This window comes from Acyrthosiphon pisum, chromosome A2, assembly GCF_005508785.2.
Source record: "Acyrthosiphon pisum isolate AL4f chromosome A2, pea_aphid_22Mar2018_4r6ur, whole genome shotgun sequence".
In the NCBI taxonomy this organism is placed as follows: domain Eukaryota; kingdom Metazoa; phylum Arthropoda; class Insecta; order Hemiptera; family Aphididae; genus Acyrthosiphon; species Acyrthosiphon pisum.
The window spans coordinates 119317782-119343390 of NC_042495.1; the positions used below are offsets into that span (position 1 = coordinate 119317782).

Sequence of the window (25609 nt, forward strand, 5' to 3'; positions counted from 1 at the left end):
TTATTTTTTTTATATTATTTATACACAATCTGTATCAGACGTAGGCATAATAAGAGTATGATCTATATAAAAAGAAAACATGAACAATTTTAGTGAAGAAATTTATAACATTTTCGTCTTTTATTTATTTGTCTGTTTGTTTTTGATTTAGAATTGTCATCTAGCAGGTCTCTGCACTATTTGCACTTAAGGCGACGAGGAAGGTTTCCAGGTATGGTTTGTTAAGGTATCGATAAACCGTTTATACTTTATACTAACTTTTGGCCTCTTCATGTATGGTTTTCATGTGTAAATAACCACAATTTAAAAAAAAAATGTTGTAAAGCTATTAGGTATTAATTCTTTCAAAAACAAATCGCATATATTATAGTAAATCAATATTGTTATGGTATTTTTTCATTCAATATGACTAACTGTTATTAAAACTGTTAAGTCAATACCGACTTACCGTAGTATGGCGTGAATATATAGGTTCGTGGTATGAATAGCTTAAAATTAATCTAAATATTTTTAAAAATTAATATTGTGTACAGAGAATAATAATATACGTAATGGCGCAATAAATATGCGCAATTACGAAATTAATCACAGTTTCATGTCCCTACGATCAATACTTTTTTTTGGAACTACAAAAAAATAACTAAGCTCGTTAGAGGAAAAATCCAGTTTTCGTTTTTTTTCGCTATACAATGACATCAACATTTGAATTTAAATGTATTGCTTATTAAAAAAATTCGATATTTTTTAAGGACTGCTAAAAAATGTATGACTAACTTTTAATTGTACTGTTTGTGACTTGGAAAAAAAATTTAACAGTATTAATTGAAAAAAAAATATTAAACAGTAAGATTATATCATGTTTATTATAAAAGCTCAAAAAAATATACTGATAAGATAAATAGTTGATGAAAACTCACGTATCTATGATGTTTCACCTTCAGAATACATCGAAATAACAAAATCAATTTTGTTGAAATTTAGATTGCTTAAATATAACCGTTTTCGGTGTTTGTTGTTTAGTTCATCCTCATTAATTTGAACAGTACTAAGAGTTTTTTACTTTTGACTTGTTTAAGTTCCTAAACCATCTGATTTGTCACCAGAAACCCCCAAAAAAGTTTTAGATTGAAGCATTTTTACTACCTCTTACTTTGTTATTAGGTACTCATCCATATTTTATTATTATATAATACTAGCTATATATTATATTCTTCCTCTCTTTAATTTTTTCCGTATTTCTGAATTTACTTACGTCTTTTATTGGTTTATTAAATATTGCCATACATTTTATACAGTTTAATACTGTTGTCATACGGCATACTTGTTATGTATACAATATATAAAACTGGAATTAGAATATCCTTCTGTGTAATAATGAAATTGTTATTATTATTGTAAGTTATGGAAGTTATGTCGTTTTAATGCCAATATTGGTACAGGCAGTTGATATTTGTTTATCTCGGTAAATTGTTTACAACACTTTTAAAACAGCATCCCAGAACACCAAAATATGACGTGACAATAAATTAAAGTAGACGATTATTTTAAAATATAAAATGTTATCCGACGGTACGACTTGTTATTGTAGTGATTCGGTTATTTACACAGACGTAAATGTGTAATATTCACATAAATTATTGGTTTTGAGCCAATTCTTGTTTAAGAGCTTACTTTTAATCACGTCTCCTTTTCCCACACCATTGCGATAACAAACAACAATTGACTTCTTGGTCCGCCTGCGGGAGCTATTCAAGGCGTATTGATTTCTCGTCGGAAGAAAATTCATGTAACGTTTTCTATTGTACAAGATTATCTAAAGGTTTCTAAATTAAGAGAACGATTTAGTATTTTCGTAAATCATTATATTTTATTCATAAGTTATTCATAAAAAGCAACATCAAATTATTATAAATACAAAACAAATGCATAAAAAAAATTTTATAACTTAAAACAACACAATATTTTTCTTTTTAATAATAATATTTATAGTATAGTTGTAATAATAATAATTATAATAATAATAATAATAATTATAGTAATAATTGTATAATCATATTTTTCACTTATTTTAATTTATCATATTTCCACGACATCAAAACACGAAGAATATCTTAACGGTTTTCAATAATAAAATACAATTGTGTAATGGTGTCCACAACGAATATATTTATTTTATAATATAATACATATGATTTATTTATGGGCTAATAACATGTCATATCAATATAATAATAATCATAATCATAATAATAATAATAATAATAATAATAATAATAGTAATAATAGTTTTAATATTACTATTAAAATATCATTATTTGGTCATAATATTATGGTTTTCCGAGTAAAATAAAATGAAAAAAAAAACAATTTTCTAAATAATTAACTTACATTTTCAGTTCAAATACCGACTGTATAATTATTTTCAAAATGTTATAGTATATATTTTATATTAATAATATATAATATGGCAATTGGCAACAGGCCTAATGTTTCAACGGGTATCGATCGACGCAGTCGTCTCTCGTTGCAGACGTTTGAATAGTTTAAATTTGAATTTTAGATTTTATATAATATATTACTCTGACGTATAACAATACGTCAATTCAATATTTTACAGACAAGTCCCTAGCGATTTGCGTTGGCTATTAGCCTATAGCCGTCGTGTCGCCACAAGTACGGGACTTAAATGGCCTCGGTAACGTAATGAATATAATAGAATAATGGTGTTATCAATAATCTGTTGTATCGGTGATGATAATAATAATTGTTCCGACGATCGCGTGCGGTCATATTATGATATAATAATTATTATAGACAGGAAGCGTAAAAACCATTCAAACGTTCGGATATTGTGCAGAGGAGACGCGTCTTGAATATCATAATATTATATGTTTTGCACCGTGCCGATCAAATCGCGTCACGGCGATCGCTCTGTACAATTTACAATAACCTCTCTGCTCGGCGCTCGCGCATAATAACATTATATAATGTACGTTTGTGTGTGTCTGTTTGCGTAAGTACACGTAACAACATCATCGGTAGAAATATTACGTTAAATGTAGCGAATCACGGCGAGAGGGTGTGGGCGACGGAGTGGCATGGCGGTGGAGTGTGGTCGGAGGGAGAGCATTGAAAAACGACGGTAATCCCCGACGTCTCCGCGTAGATGCGAATTTACGACGTACGTAATAATAACAATATTATATTATGTACATGTGTATATTATTATTATTATTATTATTATATAGTACGTCGTACAATAACGTAGTGTATTCGTGCGTTATTCTCACGGGCGTACAAACACAGCCACATGCACACTCTCACACCCTCGATATAGTCGTATCGGGCGCACTGATAGTAATAATAATAACAGTCATATACGGTAATAGCGTGATAGTGATATTACTGAGGGCACATTTTTTTTTATGGACCCGACGCGTCCGCCCGCACTTGGTGGGGGGGGGGTGCTACAGACCGCGTTTGTATAGGTAGGTATTTATAATGTACCGGGGTATAGGTATAAATAAGGTAGGTGGTAGGTGTTATCTGTAAAGTTTTGAGCGAAACGATAATGCACGCGCGCGCGTAGTTGTCGTGTCGAATTATACCCGACAGCACTACCTCCCGCCCCAAATGCGCAGCCGGAAATTTCCCGTCGGCTGGGTTGGTCCATATAATATTAAAATAATATATTTTCGTTTCGTAGGTACCTATACCTTCATATATAGTATGATATTACGAGTTTCGACTTTCTATTTATTTTTTATTCAGTTTGTTGCAGTATCACGGGTCCAGTGTAAATGGCGAAGTACTTATAATAATAATAATAATAATAATAATAATATTAATAATATCAATAATATTAGTAGGTAGTACAAGTATAGGTATTTATTTACTTCAACCGGAAAATTTGATTTTAAATTTGTTCTCGGTGGCAATATAGTTTTTAATAAAAAAAATGTTCATTCGTATTGTAGCTCTAATAATAGTATATTCACTGATTGCATAATCGCCAAAAACATAAATAATTATGAAAATTTTTTAAGACACCGCTGTATTTCATATGTTTCTGCAACAACTTGCATACAGCCAACCGAAATTACAGTCCATTAATATCGATGTTATATTACGGTTCAAAGAGTTCGAAGCGTGGACTCTTCCTGGTAGAGCCACTTATCACACTATACGCCTTCAGAGTGCGAAGATAATTTACGTGGCTTGGTAAAAAATACAATTTCGGACATTTAGCGAGTCGAAAAGGCGATCTTAGTAAAAAAAAAAAAAAATCAAAAAAAATAATGATCCGTCGTAATTGTAAAATATCAGAAAAGATTATGTTATAGTGTTTGAGATGGACGGATTTCCTAGTTCAACGAGGTGCGGTGGTGGTGGTATATGGTACGATACCTGCACGGAAACAATTAACATTATGATACCTATTTTGAGTATCGATATCGTTCCTTATTTATCAATATTAAATTTAAATATCAATATCGTAGTATCGAAAATAAAATTTTTATTGGCGATTTTTATTTTCATTAACTTTTTTTACCATAGGTAAATTATAAATAACTACACCTACAATAAGATGATTCTAGCATATTGGCTGTCTGCGTATTATCCGGATGTAGTATTTTATTCATAATGAATTTTTTTTTTTATAAATGTATTGAAATAAAATCGTAAAAATATTATACATTATATGAAATAATACTTGGCTGCTTGTTAATTTTACTTCCTATATGATTTAATCGTTAAATGTATTTGGTGTAATAATATGCATAAATAACAAATATAAATATAGATGTAAGTGTTTAGTTACATCGATATCGTATCAAAATATCGATATCATTTTGCATAACTAAATTATAATATTATGGTGAGTATAATGTATTTTTATTTAAAAGCCGTTCCACTCAACCCCACACACCAGGCTTGTACAACAATATTGCAGTCCATATAATAATAATTATGAAGTGCGTTTTTCCATGTCAACGAAGCTATTACGATATTATGTTTTATCATTATTATACACCCGTTAATTAAACGAAATAGATTGAACCTATGTTTTTAGTGTCCACAAACTATATAATAGTTGTTACGAACGAAAATAATAATTTCATTCGGTTAAGTTGATGAATGTCCTAATTTCAACTCGGAACAGGCTTATTATTTATATTTTTTTACCACGGTTATGTCACGATATTATTATGACACAACTTATTTTATACATTCAAAGTAATAATATTTCGATTAAAAATGTATGAATCGTTAGATAGAACCGTGATAATTATTATTGTAGCGTATTATTATTATTATTACTATTACTATTGGGCACCTACCATCGTTCTTACAGTATACCTTTATAAATTAAGCAAAATATATCGAAAACGACTTCGCTGTTTTTAAACTTTGTGAATAGGTTTTTACATCTCTCAGTTTGAATAATGTACGAATTACGTGTTTACAAGGTGTGTTTAATTTTATATCGCTTATTCCGGGGTCGTGTTTGTTTTCTTTTCATTGAGTTTTCAAAAGAGCCTTATGTAGAGATAATTGTATACTTCCGGAGGGAAATTGTATTTTACCGAAATCAATTGAAAGCGACGAATTTAAGTAGAAGGTATTAATATCAATCTTTGCAATACCATATTATCAAACACGAACGTCTTTGATCAATTATTATGCATTTTTTTTTGTTGTATATTATGGTATGAAATAAATAAATATTTGATCGGCGATGATCATGTTTGATTCGATAGACTAAAATTCGAATTACTATTGCAATCGCTTTAATTTTTATCTTATTAGCATTATATTATGTATCTTAACAACTACCTATCTCCTACAGTAGGGTTATTGACGCTGTAAGTAATGAACAGCGCACAGCGACATTTTTGTAAGATTAGCCATCATTTATTTATTTATTTTTTTTATAAATGCTGACCTATGTCGTTATCGAAAAATAAAATGTCTTGTTGTTAATATTGTTATTGTAATAGGTGATTTTATTTTCCGACCGACTGAAAGCTGCCGCTTTTGAAAGTTTTAGTTACGGGACGAGACAATTACGATATCATGATGGTTAAATATTTTTTTCCCCGATACGACGGATAAAATGGTAATGACTTTTAAAAACATAATACTTAAATATATTATTATGCTTAAATAACGTTATGAAACGCAAATTTGGTTTCTTTTGATATTGTGGTCCACGCACTATGCCAAAAGACGTATTGGTTTCCAAAATATATAATATCTTACACAGCAATCATAATATGTTTGAACGACGGCGTCGGCAATAGGAAATAAAACGGAGTACGAAAATTGTGCAGCACATTATTATTATGGACTATAATAAACGGACAGGGTGAAATATCTCAAGCAGATTGATCGGTGCGGGAAAAGAAAATCGCCCTGCACCGCATATAATATACCTACGTATATATTATGTGGGCACTTACTGCGTACATAGGATGAGCACCATATTTTCTCGTTAACGGATGTAAAAATAATAAATTATCGGAGTGTGCCGATCCGAGGCGGTAAAATATACGATCCGAGACGTCTAGTCGAGAGGAAAAAAAACCGGCGGGTTCGATGTGGGGGAAAAATAAAATAAAAATAATAAACCCTCCTCTTCGTGCGGAGGTGTCCCCGCCGCAGACGTAAGAAACCGACGGATACGAACGTGGAATAAATCAAACTCGGCATCTCGTGGGGGGGGGGGGGGAAATATTGCGAGCTCTCGTTCCGCTGTCTCGCGCGGCGTTCGACCCAGTGGCGGGAACAGACGAGCGTTTGAAGTCTGTGGTCTTCAGTGAGGCCGGGGGCGGTGGGGGGGCGTATTGTAATGCAGTATAGAATATAATATAGGACGTCGTCGTATTATGTATATATATATATTGTATAGATCGTCGCGACGCGATTTCGACGAAAGTCGTGACACATTTTTTTAAAAAATATGATATTATACACACAGAGATCTGCAACCGAGTGATCGAGACATGTAGAGAGAGAGAGACACACACGCATATATAGAGAGAGATAGATTATATAAAGATAGAGATAGAGTAAGAAAGAGATAGAGAAAAACGTCGAGTCGACATTTACCGTCGTTGTAATATCATTTTACGTTTGCGTGAGAGGACGTCTCTGAGAAAACGTTGTTTGCTTCGTCGGTGAAGTCGGTGGCTAGTGGTGGCGGCGCCGGGTGAGCGCCACGACGGTCAGCAAGACGGCTGCGGCGAAAAGTGCCTCGTCGCCTCGCGGACGGACCGACCCGGAAAGCGCCTCGGCGGCCGTCTCCACGCAACTGTGAAACCGACCGTAGTCGAGCTCGGTGACGGCGCAATACTGCGCTCGTCTGCACTCCAGATTGCAATCCTTAGGTTTGAACTGCCGCACCGAGTTGGCCTCGATGTACCTGCGAACACACCACATTTTGGTCGTATGAATTTTTTACGTACAACTATGAATATTATATATTATAATATTACACGTTATAAATATTTTTTATAATAGGCATATCATTACATTATTTTAAATAATCGTGTCCATAGTGTTCCTCGTTGGCTCCATTACTACACTTTGAAATCACGGGCGGAGCTAATGCTTTTTTTGTTTTCTTATCACCTATGACCGATCATTATTATGACAAGCCAAACACCGACGTCTAAATATAGAGTTTAAACTTTTCGTCGTTTCAGCTGCCTGATATAAATAATAAATTAAATCCTAAATTACCGTAACCAAACACGACGCGATTCGGGTGATTTCGGAGAGACCATTGAAATATTTAGGAAGTCAAATAACCTCCGAACGTCTCGTTTTTTCGATTTTTTTTCAATAAATACAGTCCTTTTCCTCGCCCACCGTGTCAATAACGACGTATCGTAACATAATCGATCGCACTATCGAGGAAGAGAAAATTGTTAGTGGTCACCGGTGCACACCACACGTCGCGTTTGACTCGGCGGTGGTATAATAGTTGAGTTTCATGGTGAAAAACCAACATTTTCCCTTTTAAGCCAAATCGTATAAATAAGTAGCATTAGTGTTAACTTTTCGACAAATGAAATCCTATCCGTCGTGGTTTAATGCCGAACTATACAGAACAATTATTTTTCTGTAATAAACGTTCAATAAAAGTAATTGTGCGATCAAAGATAAATCACTTTTTTTTTTATCACGTTCCCGCACAATTATTGTGAGGATTTACTTACTCGCCCTTATCGGTTTTCGGATAACCGTAACATGTCCGATGTATATGCTATATACACACATATATAATAATTATTATATATAAACACAATATGTCTTAATATCACTAACGCCGAAAATTTAATCGTCACGACGCCCCACGGACGATCATCATATATTTTGTAGCGTACCCTGCCGGTCCCTAAAATTCAGTAAAATATCGAACCGAACGGATAAGTACATGGACGAGAGTATTAAAGCATTAGCCAAAATGTAAATATTGTTTTATCAGTGTTGACCAGAACGGTATTCCGCTAAACGAGTATAATATTATAATGCGCGAGGACAGGATTGTTCTTGAATTTCTCGAATCGCAATTCTACAAATCTACCAGTAATTATCAATACATCGAGTATGATAAATTTGAGCAAAGTACTTAACGCGACGGTTAGAAGACCACCCACGAGGCTACGAGGAGAAGAAATTTCACGTGACCCGTTAATTTTAATCCGCATTGTACATACAATTATTGCGATGCGATCGAATTGGAGGCGAGCGATTGTTTATTCAACAATAATCAACTGCAGACAATAGACTGACGTCCAACAATATTTGTGTACAAGTACCTATAGATGATGGTCAATTCGCGGGGTATTTCGAGCATAAAATAATTCAAACATCTAATACACGATTTAATTGGAAAAATAAATTGACTTGATCATTGAGCGGTAAACATTATAGACATGAACGTGTATTGTAATCTTCAAAAAAGATTGTGATCGGAGCTCGTGAAAACTGCGATTGCTGACACGTCTTAAAAATATGACCTCATCAATGTTTATGATATGTACCTACTCGACTTCAGAACTTTTTTAAATAGCTACACGAAATTATTCGAGCACTCTTCAGTCCCGAATGTTCTTGTTCACGCAAAACAAGAGGCGATAATACCCGAGATGAAAAAAAAAATATATGTTAAAAACGATAAGCAATCACTTCTCACCAGTGTCGTTCAGGGACTAACATTTTAAGAGATTTATTATATTATCAAATACTGTTGTACAGCCACGGGTTAAATGTATGTAGGTACATTTATTATTTTTTTTCAAACGGACAGTGTTATGGCTTTTCGGTCCAGACATAAAATATCACCTTATGCAATTACAGTTATAATTATCGCGCTACAAGGAGCATTAAAATATTCACGCGCACCGAACAAAAGGGGACCAGCTAGATAGGTTTTTCCGTTTTTCCGCACACGATGCAGACAATGGGATCTCGAGCGCGCCAGGATGTCGAGTATTTTGTTCGGGACGATTCAATAGAGCGTATACTCCATACTATTATTATATTGTTATTATAATATTGTGCGGCAGGTACCGATTGCACTCACGTCTCGTATAGGTGTGCCACACTAAATAATATTATTATCAGTGTTGTAAAGTATTCGAATGGAAGTATACAGGTACGTGTATTGTTATTCAAATACATTTCCAAGTGTTTTAACTATTATGTATCAACAGGTATTTTAGTAAATTCATTACTAGAATACACTTTCCTTTAAACAATTTTTATCTTTCTTTACCTATTATTTAAACTTTTGAAATGTATAATTAAAGACCATTGATCGTTAAAGTAAAAAAGTCTTAGGATAGTTTATAATGTATAAAAAAATTCTTTAAGCTATTGTTTATCAATTTGTCAAATCGGTGAAAATCCTTAAAGACAAATTTTCTAATATTTAAAATTAGGAAACTCTTAGTATAAAAATACTCGTATTGAAGTTTATATAATTTCTTCATTAATAAATAAAAAGTATTTAAAAAAGAGTTTGAAGAATACTGAGATACTTTTAAAAATAAATTTTTTATACAAAATCAATTAGTGATTATTACGCAAACAGAAAACACTTGCGCCGAACAAAAAAATAAAATTATGGGAAATCGACGTAATAATATCATAATATCACATCATGGACGGTTATTGAATCGCGATGGATGACGGTAGGTCGAGTTAATTGCAAGTCAAATCATACTAAGTCAATTGCGCTGCGTGATCGTTGTTCTCGTCGAATAGCAATCACTCCACAATAATATTATCATCCCGAGAGGTTAGTGCTCATCATAGGTCCTCAGACGCAGAAGTGTTTTATAACATACATTTTTAAATAATATATTTTACCGTCGTTTAAAACAGAATCGACCATCTATTATTATGCTCTCTTATTCGATTGACCGGCGTACCACCATTGGATCCAATAGTCCCCTTTTCCGCACTCCTACAATATGCATCTCAAATTATTTTCAAAATGTGCCAACTATAGACTTTTGACATGATTATCAACGCAAATACAGATCCTTCGTTTGTCGTTTAATTATTAAGCACAATATTACGCAGTGTACAATATTATGTCGTTTGTTAATAATACATTTGATACAAAACAAGGGAGTATATTGTCAAAGGTAAATCATGGGTGTATTACGCCAATATCTGCGACGTTTTTGATAGGCGTTTGACCGAATCGGACAATATTTTATTCATAATTTTCGATTGAGGCTTGTTTAGGCGATTCATAACTAACAAGTTATAATTTTTTTTTTCAAAGATTCGGTGACTGGATGATCTATATTTCAACTACGTTTTCCTTCGAACATTTTTTGCATCTAGCATCTAGATTGGATGTCAGACCATACTAGATTTATAAAGTTTCTTAATATGTAGAGTGAGAGCGGTTTATAATACTCACCTCTCTATTCAGAATAATTGATTTTATAAATATTACACACAATATATTGAGTTAGTATGTACGATAAAACTACTGCATGCAACTACAACTGCAGTCACATGTTCTATATATAATTAATTGAAATTAAATATAAATTTGCAACAGGTATTATTAATTAACATAGAGTTGCTTATGATTTCATTTATTTTGTTTTAATAATAAAATGTATTATACCAAGTAAATTAAGTGATTACTTACTGAAATAACTCTGCGTATATTACAAATTTATTAAATGAAATAAAAATAATTTTTTTTTACATTTAGTGATTACGTCTTTGGAAACTTATAATAACTACATTGTAGGTATGAATTATCGTTGAACTAATTGATTTGATTTTTCGCGAATATGTGTTGTAATAAGTATAGTTTTTTCCTTAATGCTCCCCTCCCCCACCTCCTTAGGTTATCTACAGACCTCTTTTAATGGTGTTGATAAAACGTAGTCAAACGGTATCACTGGTTAAAAAGTACGCATAACCAAGTTATACCGGTGGTATGCGTGGATGATCTTACAATATAGAGGTGTGTTGCGAAACGTATAACGACATGCCACGGACGTTCTAAGCCAAACCACCGGCCACAGGGGAAAACAATTCGTATATTTTTTTGTTTTTAAGAATTTCCAAAAGAAATATTAATAGAGTGCACAAGGCCCTAGGGCAAATTTTAAATCTGGGAAAGTGGCCACCGTTGTCCCAAGGGTTTGTGATAAAAAAAAAATGTACAAACCAAAAGTTTCTCGGACGAAAACCGTGTATATATCCTACTTAGAGATGTTTGCGTTGAGTATTTTTTGTCGGAAAAACTAAAGACGGAGAGACGCAAGACGAAGGAACAAAAACGAAGAAGTAGTAATAAGTGTCTCATACTTACGAGTTGTGAACCATTGGTGACGTGAGTGAAGGGGACGAGAATGGTGACAGTGGGGCAACCAGCAGTAAGGTGGATTATTTTGAAGTTTTTTTTTGTTCAAGAATCGTAAACAATAACTGAATCTCCGAACCCACAAGGTCGTTTCCATAAACAACGTTGAAGCAAACTTATATTGTCCGAAGCTTCTTAGCGTCTTTGGCTTTTGATTACTTTGTTTTCTGTTAAAACTATATATAAGTAATAGATATACATATATATATTTTTTTATATATCAAATTAAGAATCCTCTATTGTCGTTTGCTACTTTTTTTTTATCACGGTGCAATATTGAATTCGTAATACGAACGATAACTCTTCAGTTTTCACCCTATGTGCCTCCTACACTGCGTTTAAAATAGGTACTCGTAGTGAAAACGGTGCTTTGATTCGTTATTCTCACTCTGCGTGCAATTCTATTTATACATTTTTAGAAAAACACACATCGAGTTTTCAATTTCTATTTTGTATCATCTTTTTACACGTTCCTACTACATATATGCATCATGTACTAGTACATGTGTACTTGCCTACATATACCTTACAAAAATAACATAATATGATGGCGTAAGTGTGCGTTATTACTAGCAATACTTAAGTATTTATATTACATTTATAATAATTAGTAACATATCGTCATATCGTAAGAAACCTCGTATATGATTTTATTGTGTTCAGATTTTCAGTTTAAATAGGTCAATTGCGCAATTTGAAATTAAATTCGGTATTCTACGGTAAGAAAGTTAATCGTGACGACACTATACAATATGTATTACGCAGTTTGTTGAAACTTTTGTGCTCATTGTCTATGGCTCTTTCGACGATATCTCTCAAAAAGAAAACCAAAGTACCTATTTATCGACCCAACTCGCTCGCGTTTGATGTACCATTATACAACAAATAAATATTTTAATATTTCGATGAGTACTTCCATATTATTATATACCTACAATTTATTAGATCGTTATGGCTGAGAAACCCGACATTTTTTCTTTTTTTGCAAACTTTGCCAAGCTCATATAGGGAATATTCCAATCACATCGTGATTTAAACTGCATTCGGTTATATATATATATATATATTGGCCATTACATTTTGTACAACTGCAACAATATTATATTCAATATTATTGGGTTTCTAAGAGAGTAAAGCGTACAAAAGAAATACGCGGTGAGATAGTATATATATTCTGTGTGATGGAAATTTGAATTTATCGCATATAAATGATAAAATGTCAATCATTTTTCAATAATGAATTGTACGTGTTATTATTTATTTTTTATTTCCACAGTCACTTGTCGGCTCCATTATTTTTATTTTATTAGAATGCCATTCGGTGTGAAAAATTCATTAAAACGCGTTTTGTGAAACAGGAGGGACTCAATTTTTTTCTCAACACTTACGGCAAAGATAAAAATAAAGAATTTTCTTTTAACAAAAGACTTTTATAAATAAAGTAGACAGCAATAAACCGGCTTCCGTTTTAATGGAATATACAGTTTATTCATATACACTCTCATTTATTTCGATGTAAGATAATAATATAAATGTCATCATTGTAGGGAAACCCAAGATCTTACTCTATGCTTTATTACAGTACGTCCCATAGAATATTGTGCAAGACGCAGCTTCACAAATATCTTGTGATGTGGATAATATTTCGCATTCACTTACGAGTAGGTTTATTTTGATATGCGATCAAACTTGTATAAATTAGAAATTAAAGCAGGATACGTAGTATTATATATTATTACAGCGGAGACGAAAAAAATTGCACACGTTCGTAAAACCGACAGTAACTTTGCTGTTCATTTCGGATAGGAATTTAAAAGTCAATAAAAATGAAACTAAAGCTATTTCTTCGTCAGCGTATATTATGAAGGTAGCTATACAAAAGCCGAGATAGAGATATTTTATTCGTGTTCGGAGTTTTTTGTGAGCGTATAATCACATAACTCTTTCAGACCGTACATTTTATTTTCGGACAAATAATAATATAGGAAACACTGGTATTTATCTTTTTCCTTCGAAACGGCTGTATGAGATAAAAACTTTTGAGTATTATCAAAAACTCGTCTGATTTAAATGTTTCGAACTTTCCCCGGTTAGGATATGTTAGATACGATCAATATCCTTTATTATGAGTCAATGGGTGGCAAATATTAAATAATGACGAGATAAACATTTTGGTCTCAATGATCTCGAATCATACGCAGTTTTGCGAGGTATTCAATTCTATACAGTAGGTAATAGTGCTACTGACAGTATTACGGTGTATGATGTGCGATTAGTGACCCTACAGAATATTATGCATAGCGACTTAGACCGCGCGCATGTTGGTTGAATGCCAACGGTTATTATGTAGGAACAGAGTTTGACAGATTTAATACAATTATGCGATATTGCAGGTATGGAGTCGAGTACACGAGTAGATCAATTATTTATAATGCAGGCCATGTAAATTTACAATCAGCTACTAGATTATAATTATAATGTGAGAACATTTATGTTCATACCGTTAATACTAGATACCGGAATTATAGTCTATAACAGGGATGGCCAACCCGCGGCCCGCAACATTTATCAAATATTTACAAAAAAAATTATTTTTGTGCCGATAGAATATTCTGGAATGCCCGCGCAACGCGGTATCTGTATTATTAACAACGTAATCGCAACAAAAGTAATAATTCTAATCTAATCTGATAAAATATATACAACTAGACACCAGCTTATAGCAAATTCTATTGTTAAAATAAAACGTGGCTAATAACAGTCATAATTTGTCCGTTCGCTGTGACTGTTGAAGTGCATTTTTGAAACATCAAAATCAAAAATAGAATTTTATAATATTAATATCACAAAAGAAAATTTTCCCAATTTGAGAAGTCTGGCACAAAAAGTTGTGAGTGCTTTTGGATCGACTTACACTTGTGAATCGTTTTTTTTTTAAATGAAATTCGCCAAAGATAAATCACGCTCAAACCTAACAGAAGAAAAACCTGCAACATCAATTACGGTGTGCAAATACAAGCATTTCTGTTGATTTAAAAAAGCTTAGTGAACGAGTGAAACAAATATCTCTAAATAGTAATGTTTACTCCATTTTTTATGTATTAAATACTTTTATTATTACTTTTATATATTTGAATTTTTTTTTTTTAATACGTTTATAATTTTATATGTGGCCTAATTTTGATTAAAATATATAAAAATATGTGATTATAATAATATTTTGGCTGATGACCTTTTTCTTTTTTTGGCAACCCTATATATGGCCCGCAGGATTGTAATGTATTTAAAAAGTATTTTTTTTAAATATCGTTACCACCAGACTTCAGAAATCTTCGACGACAACGAGTATAGTAAGTAGTTGGCCATATGCTTATAGTGTTCAAACAGTTTGGAAACGGTCATTAGACTAATTATGTTATAGTATGATATAATTAATATTTTACCTCGTTAATGTGCAGCAGTATTATCTGTTATTCCTAGATGTAGGTATAAAAATATGCAAATAGTACGTACTTAATTAAAAAATTTGAAATTTTTTTGAACACTGTACTTGTATCTTATATATTATTTGGAATAAATAAAATAAAATTTCCGTGCAGACAAATGAGTATAAATATATTTTCAGACATGAAATTAGCTGTACAATCATTTGCATTCTTAAAAAAATAAAACGCAATATTATATTATATATATTTCGTTGAAAATGTATTTCAGTCGAGTGCACAATGCATATTGGTACCCACTAAACTTAAAGGGTTGAAGTGTTTTTTTGTTATACCCACGCGTGTAATTGCTATTGTTGCAATGGCGAATATTATGTATAAAAATTAAAAAGTTGGCCGAAAAAACAACAATAATGAATGATGATGATATACTATTATAGTATTTTAAATTATAATTATTTTTGGAAAAATTTGAATCAACCTACCATATATTACTAATAGTAAAATAAATAGTTAACTAATAATTACACTGTTTGTGTACAAAAATGGCGGTTGATAGATACTTTATTAGAACGAACATCATCGGAGGTACGCTCCAGTGCTTGGACTTAGTTATTTTATTGTTGTGGACCACGTTAACTTGACATCTGCGGTATACTAAACCTATACTTGTGCACGTTTTTGAATATAGAGCGGAGCAAAGAATGTATAAATATAATATAACAATGATGTGTATTTTTTTCTATGCATTAACATCTTTCGGGGCAATAAAAATGCTTCAGTTTTTGAATTCGGTGGTGGTTTCCGGTAGAAAATTGTATTTAGTCGGTACTTTGGAGGGTAAAATTAAAATTAGTAGCTTACTGTTGGAATGTCAATCGACGATCCAGTACGCATTGTTCATATAATTTTATATAAAAATTGGAGAAGTCCCCGCATTTATTGTTCTATCCCTTAATAAATTATTTATGGTAAATATTATACATCATACAGAAGTATTCTTCCACGTTCTTGTCTCATATAAATCACGTATAATATGTTATTAATAATTCAATTTTCCATATAGCCTCATAAGAGTCGTCATAATAGACAAAAATAGTGTTTGGCATGGGGGGGGGGGGGGATTCTGCTCAAATCTATACAGTTGGGTACTCTAACTACCCTCTGTTTAAAATCACAAACATTCAATCGTCGACATTTGATAATATTATTTAGATAAGTGAATTGACAATTATGTTTTTGTGTTTGAAAACATGCGACGATGAACCCTCGTAAATATTCAAATATATTCGAGTTAAGACGAGAATAAAGTATGTATTATTATGCAACTTATATTTAATTGTAAATGGAAAATTCATTAAGTCGATGAAAAATAGACATTATATTCTATTTTATATGATCATAATATTATAATATAAAATATATTATGTCATGATACAGGTGATTTAGTTTGAAGTTGTTATGTAGGTGAATTTTTTGGAATAGCTGGAGTTTTACGGTGAAATATAATATGTTCTTCCGGGGGAAATCAGTGATGACTTCGAATCATATATAAATCCTTTATTACAAGTTTATATAAAACGTCTATTATATTATAATACACATTTAATTATTGAATTTTATTGAATCGTGGTACAAAATGTGCTTTCTTGCGTTGAGTTAAAACTAGTAATGTAACCAGTGGCGCCGAAGTCCGTGTTAACGTGGAGCCACGGTCATAACTTTATTATGAGCATGAGTATATTTAAGTAAATGTATATTAAGGTACCTCTATATTGAATAATTAAGATATTGAGGCCCCGAAGTTTTGAAATTGGCCAACCACATTTTAAAACTTCGGCACCACTGAATGTAACTAATAATTTCAAAAGAAAAGATATTTAAAAAATTTCAGAATTACATTTAGAGTTATTCAACCTGCAATAGCCGAATCCGCGTAAAAACGGTAATACGGGTATACTATATAATAGTCCTAAATGAGTTCTCGTCATCCGTCGATAAAATATCATTTGTGACATATTTATCAAACGTTAAATGCCAACAAAATTCGTATACATGAAATTGGCTGTACAATTATTTGCATTCTTAAAGAAATAAAACGTAATATAATAATATAATACATATATATATTATATATTGCATACTATTGAACATTTATTTCGGTGGAGTGCACATTGCATATAGGTACCCACTAAACTTAAAGGGTTGAAGTATTTTTTGTTATCCCCATCACGCGTGTAGCTACTATTGTTGAAATGGCGTATATTATGTATAAAAAAATAAAAGCGGCGAAAAAAACCGAATATAAAAAAATCTCGTGCCTTTATTTATTTTTTATCACCATTAAAAAATTTCACCCAGCCACGCCTGCGGAACGTAGTAGGTAGATAATAATAATATGTACGCGAATGAATGACGATAACACGTGTCCTTACAATACATTTTTTTTTACAACATATACGAGCATTATGCACACACAAAACTTTAGATGTGACATAATATAGTGATGTCGTTTTTTTTATAATATTCGTCTCGAAAATACGATTCACGCACACTGCACCTTTCGGAAAACATTTTTACAAGTTTCGCTGATACATCGTATTATTATCGGATCGATATTTCAATCGATTGTTTTCTCACTATGACGTACTGAGTGCAACACCGGTAGATCTTTCGTATAATTAACATATAGTACAGCCACGCAGGGTATATGACGAACACCGGAACACAGATCGTTTAAATTTTCTAGGTCAGTCGTAGTCTACAGCTATGGGCGCGACGATAGAAGCGCCTCTGGTAAATCCATAACGGTTACGACCATGATCGTTTCCATGCGAGTAGTGTAGAGGGGGGGGGGGGGTTGACGAGAAAGGGGAACATAGTATGATGAAAATTCCCTGGAAAAAAAATTGATGTGCGAGGGTGGTCGCTGATCACCTGTATAATATATTATTATGATTAATCGTCATGGACGAAACGCGTACTGAAAAACTCAGCCGGAAATAATAACCTTTTACTGGTTGTCGTTTAATTACCTACCTAAAATATTATAGCATATTATAATATTGTGAAACACAGCAGTTGCGGTACGTTATTTTATTAAATTTTAATCATCCAAATGGCGGTAATAGTACTATAATTATGATGTACCTGTCGAACTGCGCTGACTCGTCGTCCTGGAACGTGTCGGCAATCGCGTGCAGAGACCTGGGCGTGATTTCGTGGAGTCCGTAGTAGTGCGTCAGGTTGTACTCGATCCTCCAGTCGTCCGGATCGCCGTTGGGTGACGACTCCAGATCGATGTAGTACTGCGTGTAGTCTAAAATCTGAATCAAAATCCGTCCGAAATTAACGTAATAAATTTATTGTATTTTTTCCCTGTGGCAAAAAAACACTTATTTTTTTAAAATTCGAACCCCCCCCCCACACTATTTGTTACTGGATATTGTTTAGAGCAGACGACGTTAATGTATATGAATACATAGGGGTATGATTATAGGAACACTAGTACCTAATTAATATAAATTTAAAAAAAAAGTTTGCATCACCCCATGACATTTCTTAAACGTACGTATTTCTTAATCAGTTTAAAGATCTATACAAATTTAGAAACAGGCGATCTTAACGCAAACTAAAAAAATTTAAACATTAGAAATGCAGAATAATTATTAACGGTGAATGATATTACGATGGCATGCGAATATTACTAATATTTAATATACCGGGTCACGTGACTCTTAGTATAAATCGTGGGTTTAAAGTTCGAAATCGTTTGAAAAATCATGATTTTCAATAATAATATTATGGTCTAAAAACGAGGAGAACTGTGACCAAAATGTCGGGCACATTGTTAAAACCAAAAATCTCCCCAACAGAATCGATATGACAGTCGTTGACTTGGCGTATATACTTACATGGCCCGAATTCGTGTTGAATTTGTATAGTCTCAAACCAGGGTTGTTGGACACGCCGGGAGACTTGTTAGGCGTCAACGACGGTGCGACCATCATCCACGACACTGGTTTTTCTGCAACACAAATTGTGGAAACGCACTTGGTTAAGGTTCGTTTCAAACGAGAAGAAGACAATAATATAATAGACAAACAATAAACACGGTTTGGACAGTCGGACGGATAATTTGATATTATATCTTATAATACATTAATACTATATATACGAATGTTGTACGTGACAGCGCAAAGCGTGAGGCGAACGGATATAGTTTAAGTTTTGTTCACGAGCATTTGATATAACACTATACGCACGGTCGTTGCACAAGACGTGCAAAAATACATATGGAAATATTCTTTATGAATATGATCATAATACATGTTAGGATATTATCACGTCATATAATATAACGACTGCAATAATAAAAATTAGTCAGATATTAAAATATATAGTGGTGTACCGTGCCGCCGTGTCTCGAGCAAATTTATTATTATTAATCATTATTTTCAACTCGATGTAAATATTACGTGGCGTTACTCATAAAATGAAATATTATATTTTTTAATAACTATCGATTTCTATTCATCAGTAAAACACACAAACGTGTATTCACTTTTTTCAGAAAATAATGCATTTAAAATAACGCGTGACGTTTTACATAAGGTAACTTGTCCAAACATTCGAGAACAAAAATCAAATTTTATAATATTTCTTTCTTAAATAAATTGTAGGTTTAATTTAGTATTTCAAATTTCTACTCACGACAAAACATGACTTGGTTTTTAATAACAATGTTTCCCCATAGATTTTTATAATGCACACTGAAATTCTGTGATTTGTGATTTTTTATGAACACGAAATGATTACATATCAGCTATATAATTTGTGAACATGTTTTGGTGTAAAAAAAAAAAAATATAGTATTAGTATTTTGACTTTTAACTTTTGTATTATATAAAATAAAATAATATGGTTGTTATTAAATGTATCATCTTTTGAGTATTGGAAATAATATATTATAATATACATATAACTTATTTATATTACTTGAGATAAGGCTTTGACAATTGAGGTCATTAGTCTGAAGGCTATGTTTAGTCGGTTTTTACTGTGGGAAGGGTATGGTTTGCAACAGTATATATGTAACTGTATATGTGGCGAGGATTTGTCACTAAAAACCCAGGGGGTCACCCATCCGGGAGCTAGCGATACTGGCCGATCGTTGACCTCAGAACGTGTTAGTTAGTGGATGAAAATTGATTTAGAATTTTATAACGCATGAATTAATACACATATTGTAGACAAGAATTAATATTATAAAAGCGTATAATCAATACCAATAACCATAATAATAATTGCATTATAAAATGGTCAATATAAAACAGGTCCGTAATAAAAACATATTAAAATATAAATATAAGATTAATATAGTTTAATAGCTCAAACATCATTATTATATTGCTCTATACATATTTACGTTGCTTACATTTTTATGTACAGGGGAAATTGATTGTGCTTCACGAAATATTATATTACCTATAATAATATTTCGAAATTTTGTATCGTTTATTAGATTATACAAAAATGAAACATTAAAACCCTTTCCACAAACAATTTATTAAATATTATAGTTATAACGTAGTAGTCCGATGACGACTTTCTGACGAAAACTTGACACAAACTAAGGCGCCATGATGAACATTTTAAAGTTTTATCGTCCACTTCTTATATAATACCCATCAGTTATGCAATAATATTATCTCGTGACGTCATTATAGTCACGTGAAGTTACGTTTACAACAACAGTTTGGGTACATCATATTTTATGGGAGGCGTTATTTTTTATTGATAGTTTTGGTTTTAAAAATTAAAAGTCATATTTTTTCTTGTCAATGTTTTTATTGTTCTCGTCTGTTTAAAAATGTAAGTACCACTACTAATTTCATTATTTACGAACTATAGTTCAACTATAGTGGACTATATATGACTTCCAGCAATAACAGTGATAATTCTTAGGAATTATCAAAATTTCGGCTTTATCTAAATTCAAAATATATACTATAATATAAAATATGTGTTACGGAGAAGAAAAAAATCGCCTCAGCTTCAGCTTATCGTAAAAACAGAAGTTTGGATTCACGTCCTATCATAAGCGTCTCATTGCAGTAGAAAATAATAAAAATAATATATTGAGAACTTCTGGTTTTGACAGCTGGTTTCACTGACATCGCTGAAGTCTGGGTTCAATTTTCGTGAGATCGATTATAGTACTAACCTAACCTCGGATACTACCTAACGTAGGACACTATAGTGTATACCTTACTAAATGTTATTGACCAGCACCATTCAAGTGTTTTAAATTGTTTTAAGATTTAGTTAGTCTTCTAAGAATTGTATTTACTACACGGGAAAATAGGAATATTTATCGAATAATAAAATGATTTCAGTATATTCATCAGGGTAAAGAGGTTTTAAAATGTCTTAAGTAAAAAAATCATTGTGCGTATTATTATATATTATAATGAATGTCTTAAACAACGAACAGAAAATACGTGATTGTAATAGAAAATAGTAATTCCGTTTTTATTTTTCAAGATTAAATACGAGTCGGAACTACCAGTGTCAGCAATTGTTGATATGATAAATCAAGTCACAAAAATATACATGTTTGATAAATTTATTGTAATGAGGTTTTTTTGGTGTTTTATAAAAACTATCATAATATAACATTTCTTACAAGAATCTTATAGAACTGTATTGCGTCACATATTATGTATCATTCTATTATTACGATGAGACAATAATATCCTTCACATGTAACCAATACAATTATTTAAATGACTTCATTGTTTATTGTTTTTTAGAATTTCAATATGAACAGAGCATAATTTCACGAGTTTATCAACAAAAGGTTATTTTTGTTGATTAGATGAACTCAAATCAATTTGTAAATATATTGAACTAATAATTTAATACATAATATACGTATTAAACTTACGGTTTTTAGTATAAACTGTTTATTTGGATGTTATCAAATGGAGTTGACTATAATTTTAATGCTAGAAGAATTTCAGAATAAAAATTATATTATAATGATGAAATATATCGTGTGCCTCATATAAAAAACGGTAAAACAAATCTAAGCTTAGCATAAAATACAATGTTGTCCTTTTTACGGGGTTCGTATTAAACATTTAAATATCACATAAAATTACTAATTTTATTCATTAGATTATAATGTAAAGTTGTAAGCTATCTGTAAAGTGCGTGTTTTGCACTCATTGAACAAGTCAAAATATATTTAGATAATTAAATAAATTGAAGGTATACAGTATACACGCCTTTAATATACTAAATTTAATTTGTGTCATCCCCAAAAGTTTGCTTTTATTCTTTCACATTTCAAAGGCGTTAAAACTTTTTATTTTGAACTTTACCCTTTAATATTTGTAATGCGATAAGCAATAATTTTTTACAACACTTATGTTGTTGTAAGATTTATTTATTTTTTTTTAAATTTGATGTGCTTTTACATAATTTATATATTTTTCAAACCTAAAGGTATATTAAACATTTAAGACGATATGACGTGTACTATAATATGCAAACGTTTCTCATACATTTTAACACATTATACCACATTGTATTCTAACAATCAATGTTATGAAAATAATATTTTTAGTTTGGCTTTGAAAGAAAATGTATTGTTAATGATTATTATAGATTTTGAGTAAGACGATTATTTGAGTTAGTATTTTGATGTTACGATATCAAATTACACGAATATTTACAATATTATATGATGTGTGTATTTTCAGTATGTAATATTTCAAAACTAATAATAAATAATGTGTGATATGTTTTTATTTTTCCAGTCGTTTTGAAAAAATGGAGAGTAATTAAAGAATTTCAAAAAAAGAACAACGAAGAATTAAAGTCGTAACTTCATCGGTCTTAAACTTACGGATTTACCGTCGACGGACTCCAATCTCATTTTTCCTCTACTTAGTTACTACCATGCTCATCACCGATCTAATGACAAATGTTATTATATATTATTGATGTAGTGGTCACTGTAGCATAACACAACTCAAGTAATTCCACAACTACACAATATTGAAACTGTTTAAGCAGTGTACTTACAATAGTATGTGTATATGGCATTTGAAGTTTGAGCAGTACAGGGAAGGAACAAATGATCTAATGTAACTCTTGATATGGATGACCATGGCCAACCTACACCAATTGAATTCTACAATATTTAATTATTATTTTTTTATAATTTACTATACATTTTTGTTTTAAATTTTACTTATTTGACATTTTTTTTATTATAAAGATAGAGTATAAAAATCGGGTAAGTACAGCCAGGGCGGAGTAGGTCAGCGATGATAGAAGTTTGTCCATCGTCTCTAATTTACGGTCCCTGTATATTATTACAGCATTCGATAAAAAATGATTCTGAGAGGATGAAAGAAAATATATGAATCATAAATATGTATGTATAAGTAACCATTAACTGTATATAATATATCTATTACCTTGGGGGAATTAGGTAAATTTAGATTTTATTCGTTTCTATAGCGGTAAACATAGAAACAGAAAAAATAGGTTGAATAATTAATATTCGGTGGTTTTCCCCATGGCGTTAAAAACTATTGACCTCTCTAAAGTACCATTTTGATCCAATTATCTAAAAGATAAAATACTATACTATTTTGAAATAAAAGCACTCCTTCTGTTAAAGAATAAAAAAAAAATTAACACCATTGTAAGACCATTAGCTTCCTCACTCCGCTCAGAATTTAAAAAAAATATATTTTTTTAAAAAAACCCCAAACCTCGATTCACCCGTTGCTTGCCCACCTCAAATACACCTCTACACAAAGGCACTGGTGCATTCATATCTCCAATAAAAATGTTATATTATATAACTAAAAAGTTCCTTTTGTTTCGTCCCTCGACTGGGGATTAGCGTGCCGGGGACATGGAGGTCGGGCATATGTCGATTTCACAACCACCGAATTGCATTAATCGATATCTGCATTGATTAATAGTATGTAATAGTGTGATTGAGTCATGTATGTGAAGTCCACTCGAAATCGAATCGGTAAGCCCGCGTAATTGATACTTAATCATATTAATAATTACGTACCTATACATAAATATCTTATGATAATATTATACTTACAGTCAGCCCTCTCAAATCGCAGCGGAACACGCATTAGCACAATAACAATATCACATACATTTCAAATACAACTATGCACCAGTCCTAATTATAATAGCTTACAATCAAAATCTATAGGTATCCTTAGTACCTGCCAAAATATTCATTATCTCGAAAAGTATTGACGTTTTTGATATGTACCTAATAATTATTATTTTTAAACATTTGGAATTCATAACAATTAAGTGTACAACATTTTTGAAAAAAAACTGTTTGTATTATTATTTTTTATCGTTATGATTATTAAGTTTTTTGACTTTTTTGAATGGAAACATAATTTTATTTTCATATTTCAAATTGGAATAGTTTTCTGAGAATTTCAATAAGCAGATACATACAAATTGGATATCTAACGAGTTGTATATTAGTAATACACGTATAAGTTTATACGGGTAGAGTGAAGTGGCAGAGTGATACCCTGCAAATGTTGGTCGACTACAATGCTCGTATAAACTTTAAACACGTATAACTAAACAACATTACTACCAACTTCCGGGAAAATACGAAGAAGCACCTAAGGTTATTCTGTTTTCTTTTTGACGTTTCTCGAGGTTAATAATGTCGTGTATTAATACTGAGTTGTATTACCTTTAACTAATTATAATATCGAATAGTTAATTAGTTTAAAAATAGTGTTGGGGGGGGGGGTGGAGTGGGGTATGCTTAAGTCGTTGTAATTATTTTCCGATTTAAGACAAAAAAGGTGGGTAAGTGGATTTCGCTCTGCTGTACAGTAGGTTACAAGTGGGTCACTGTATAATGGATGGTATTAAATTTGAATTCAATGATATAATATCATTGTATAAGAAAAACGATTCTGAGCGGAGACGGTATGTCAGTCTAGGTATAAGACATAATATTATATTATAGTCTATAGTATTTAAAAACAATTGACCTATAATAGATACCTATAATAAATTCCAAATTAATCATATCATAATATCTATTAGGTACTTATAACGCGTTATACATCAACAACAAACCGTAATACTATTATAGATATATAATAGTATACTTTAGAAGTTTCAAGTATACCCAAGAATAATATTATACAATCACAACAAAATAACTAAA

The 25609-nt window shown here is 31.6% G+C and overlaps 1 protein-coding gene across 1 annotated transcript in view; it reads right to left on the reverse strand.

Annotated features, from left to right (window-relative positions):
- Positions 1-3927: 3927 nt before the first annotated feature.
- The window catches only part of LOC100570566 (acid sphingomyelinase-like phosphodiesterase 3a), a 26775-nt gene continuing 5093 nt past the window's right edge, over positions 3928-25609 (reverse strand). Inside the window, exons 3-5 of the mRNA XM_029489756.1 lie at positions 19269-19381; positions 18505-18680; positions 3928-7426 (exon numbers count right to left, since the gene is read on the reverse strand). Coding sequence (XP_029345616.1) covers positions 7195-7426; positions 18505-18680; positions 19269-19381 — 521 coding nt within the window. The 3' untranslated portion in view covers positions 3928-7194. The remainder of the gene's footprint in view (positions 7427-18504; positions 18681-19268; positions 19382-25609) is intronic.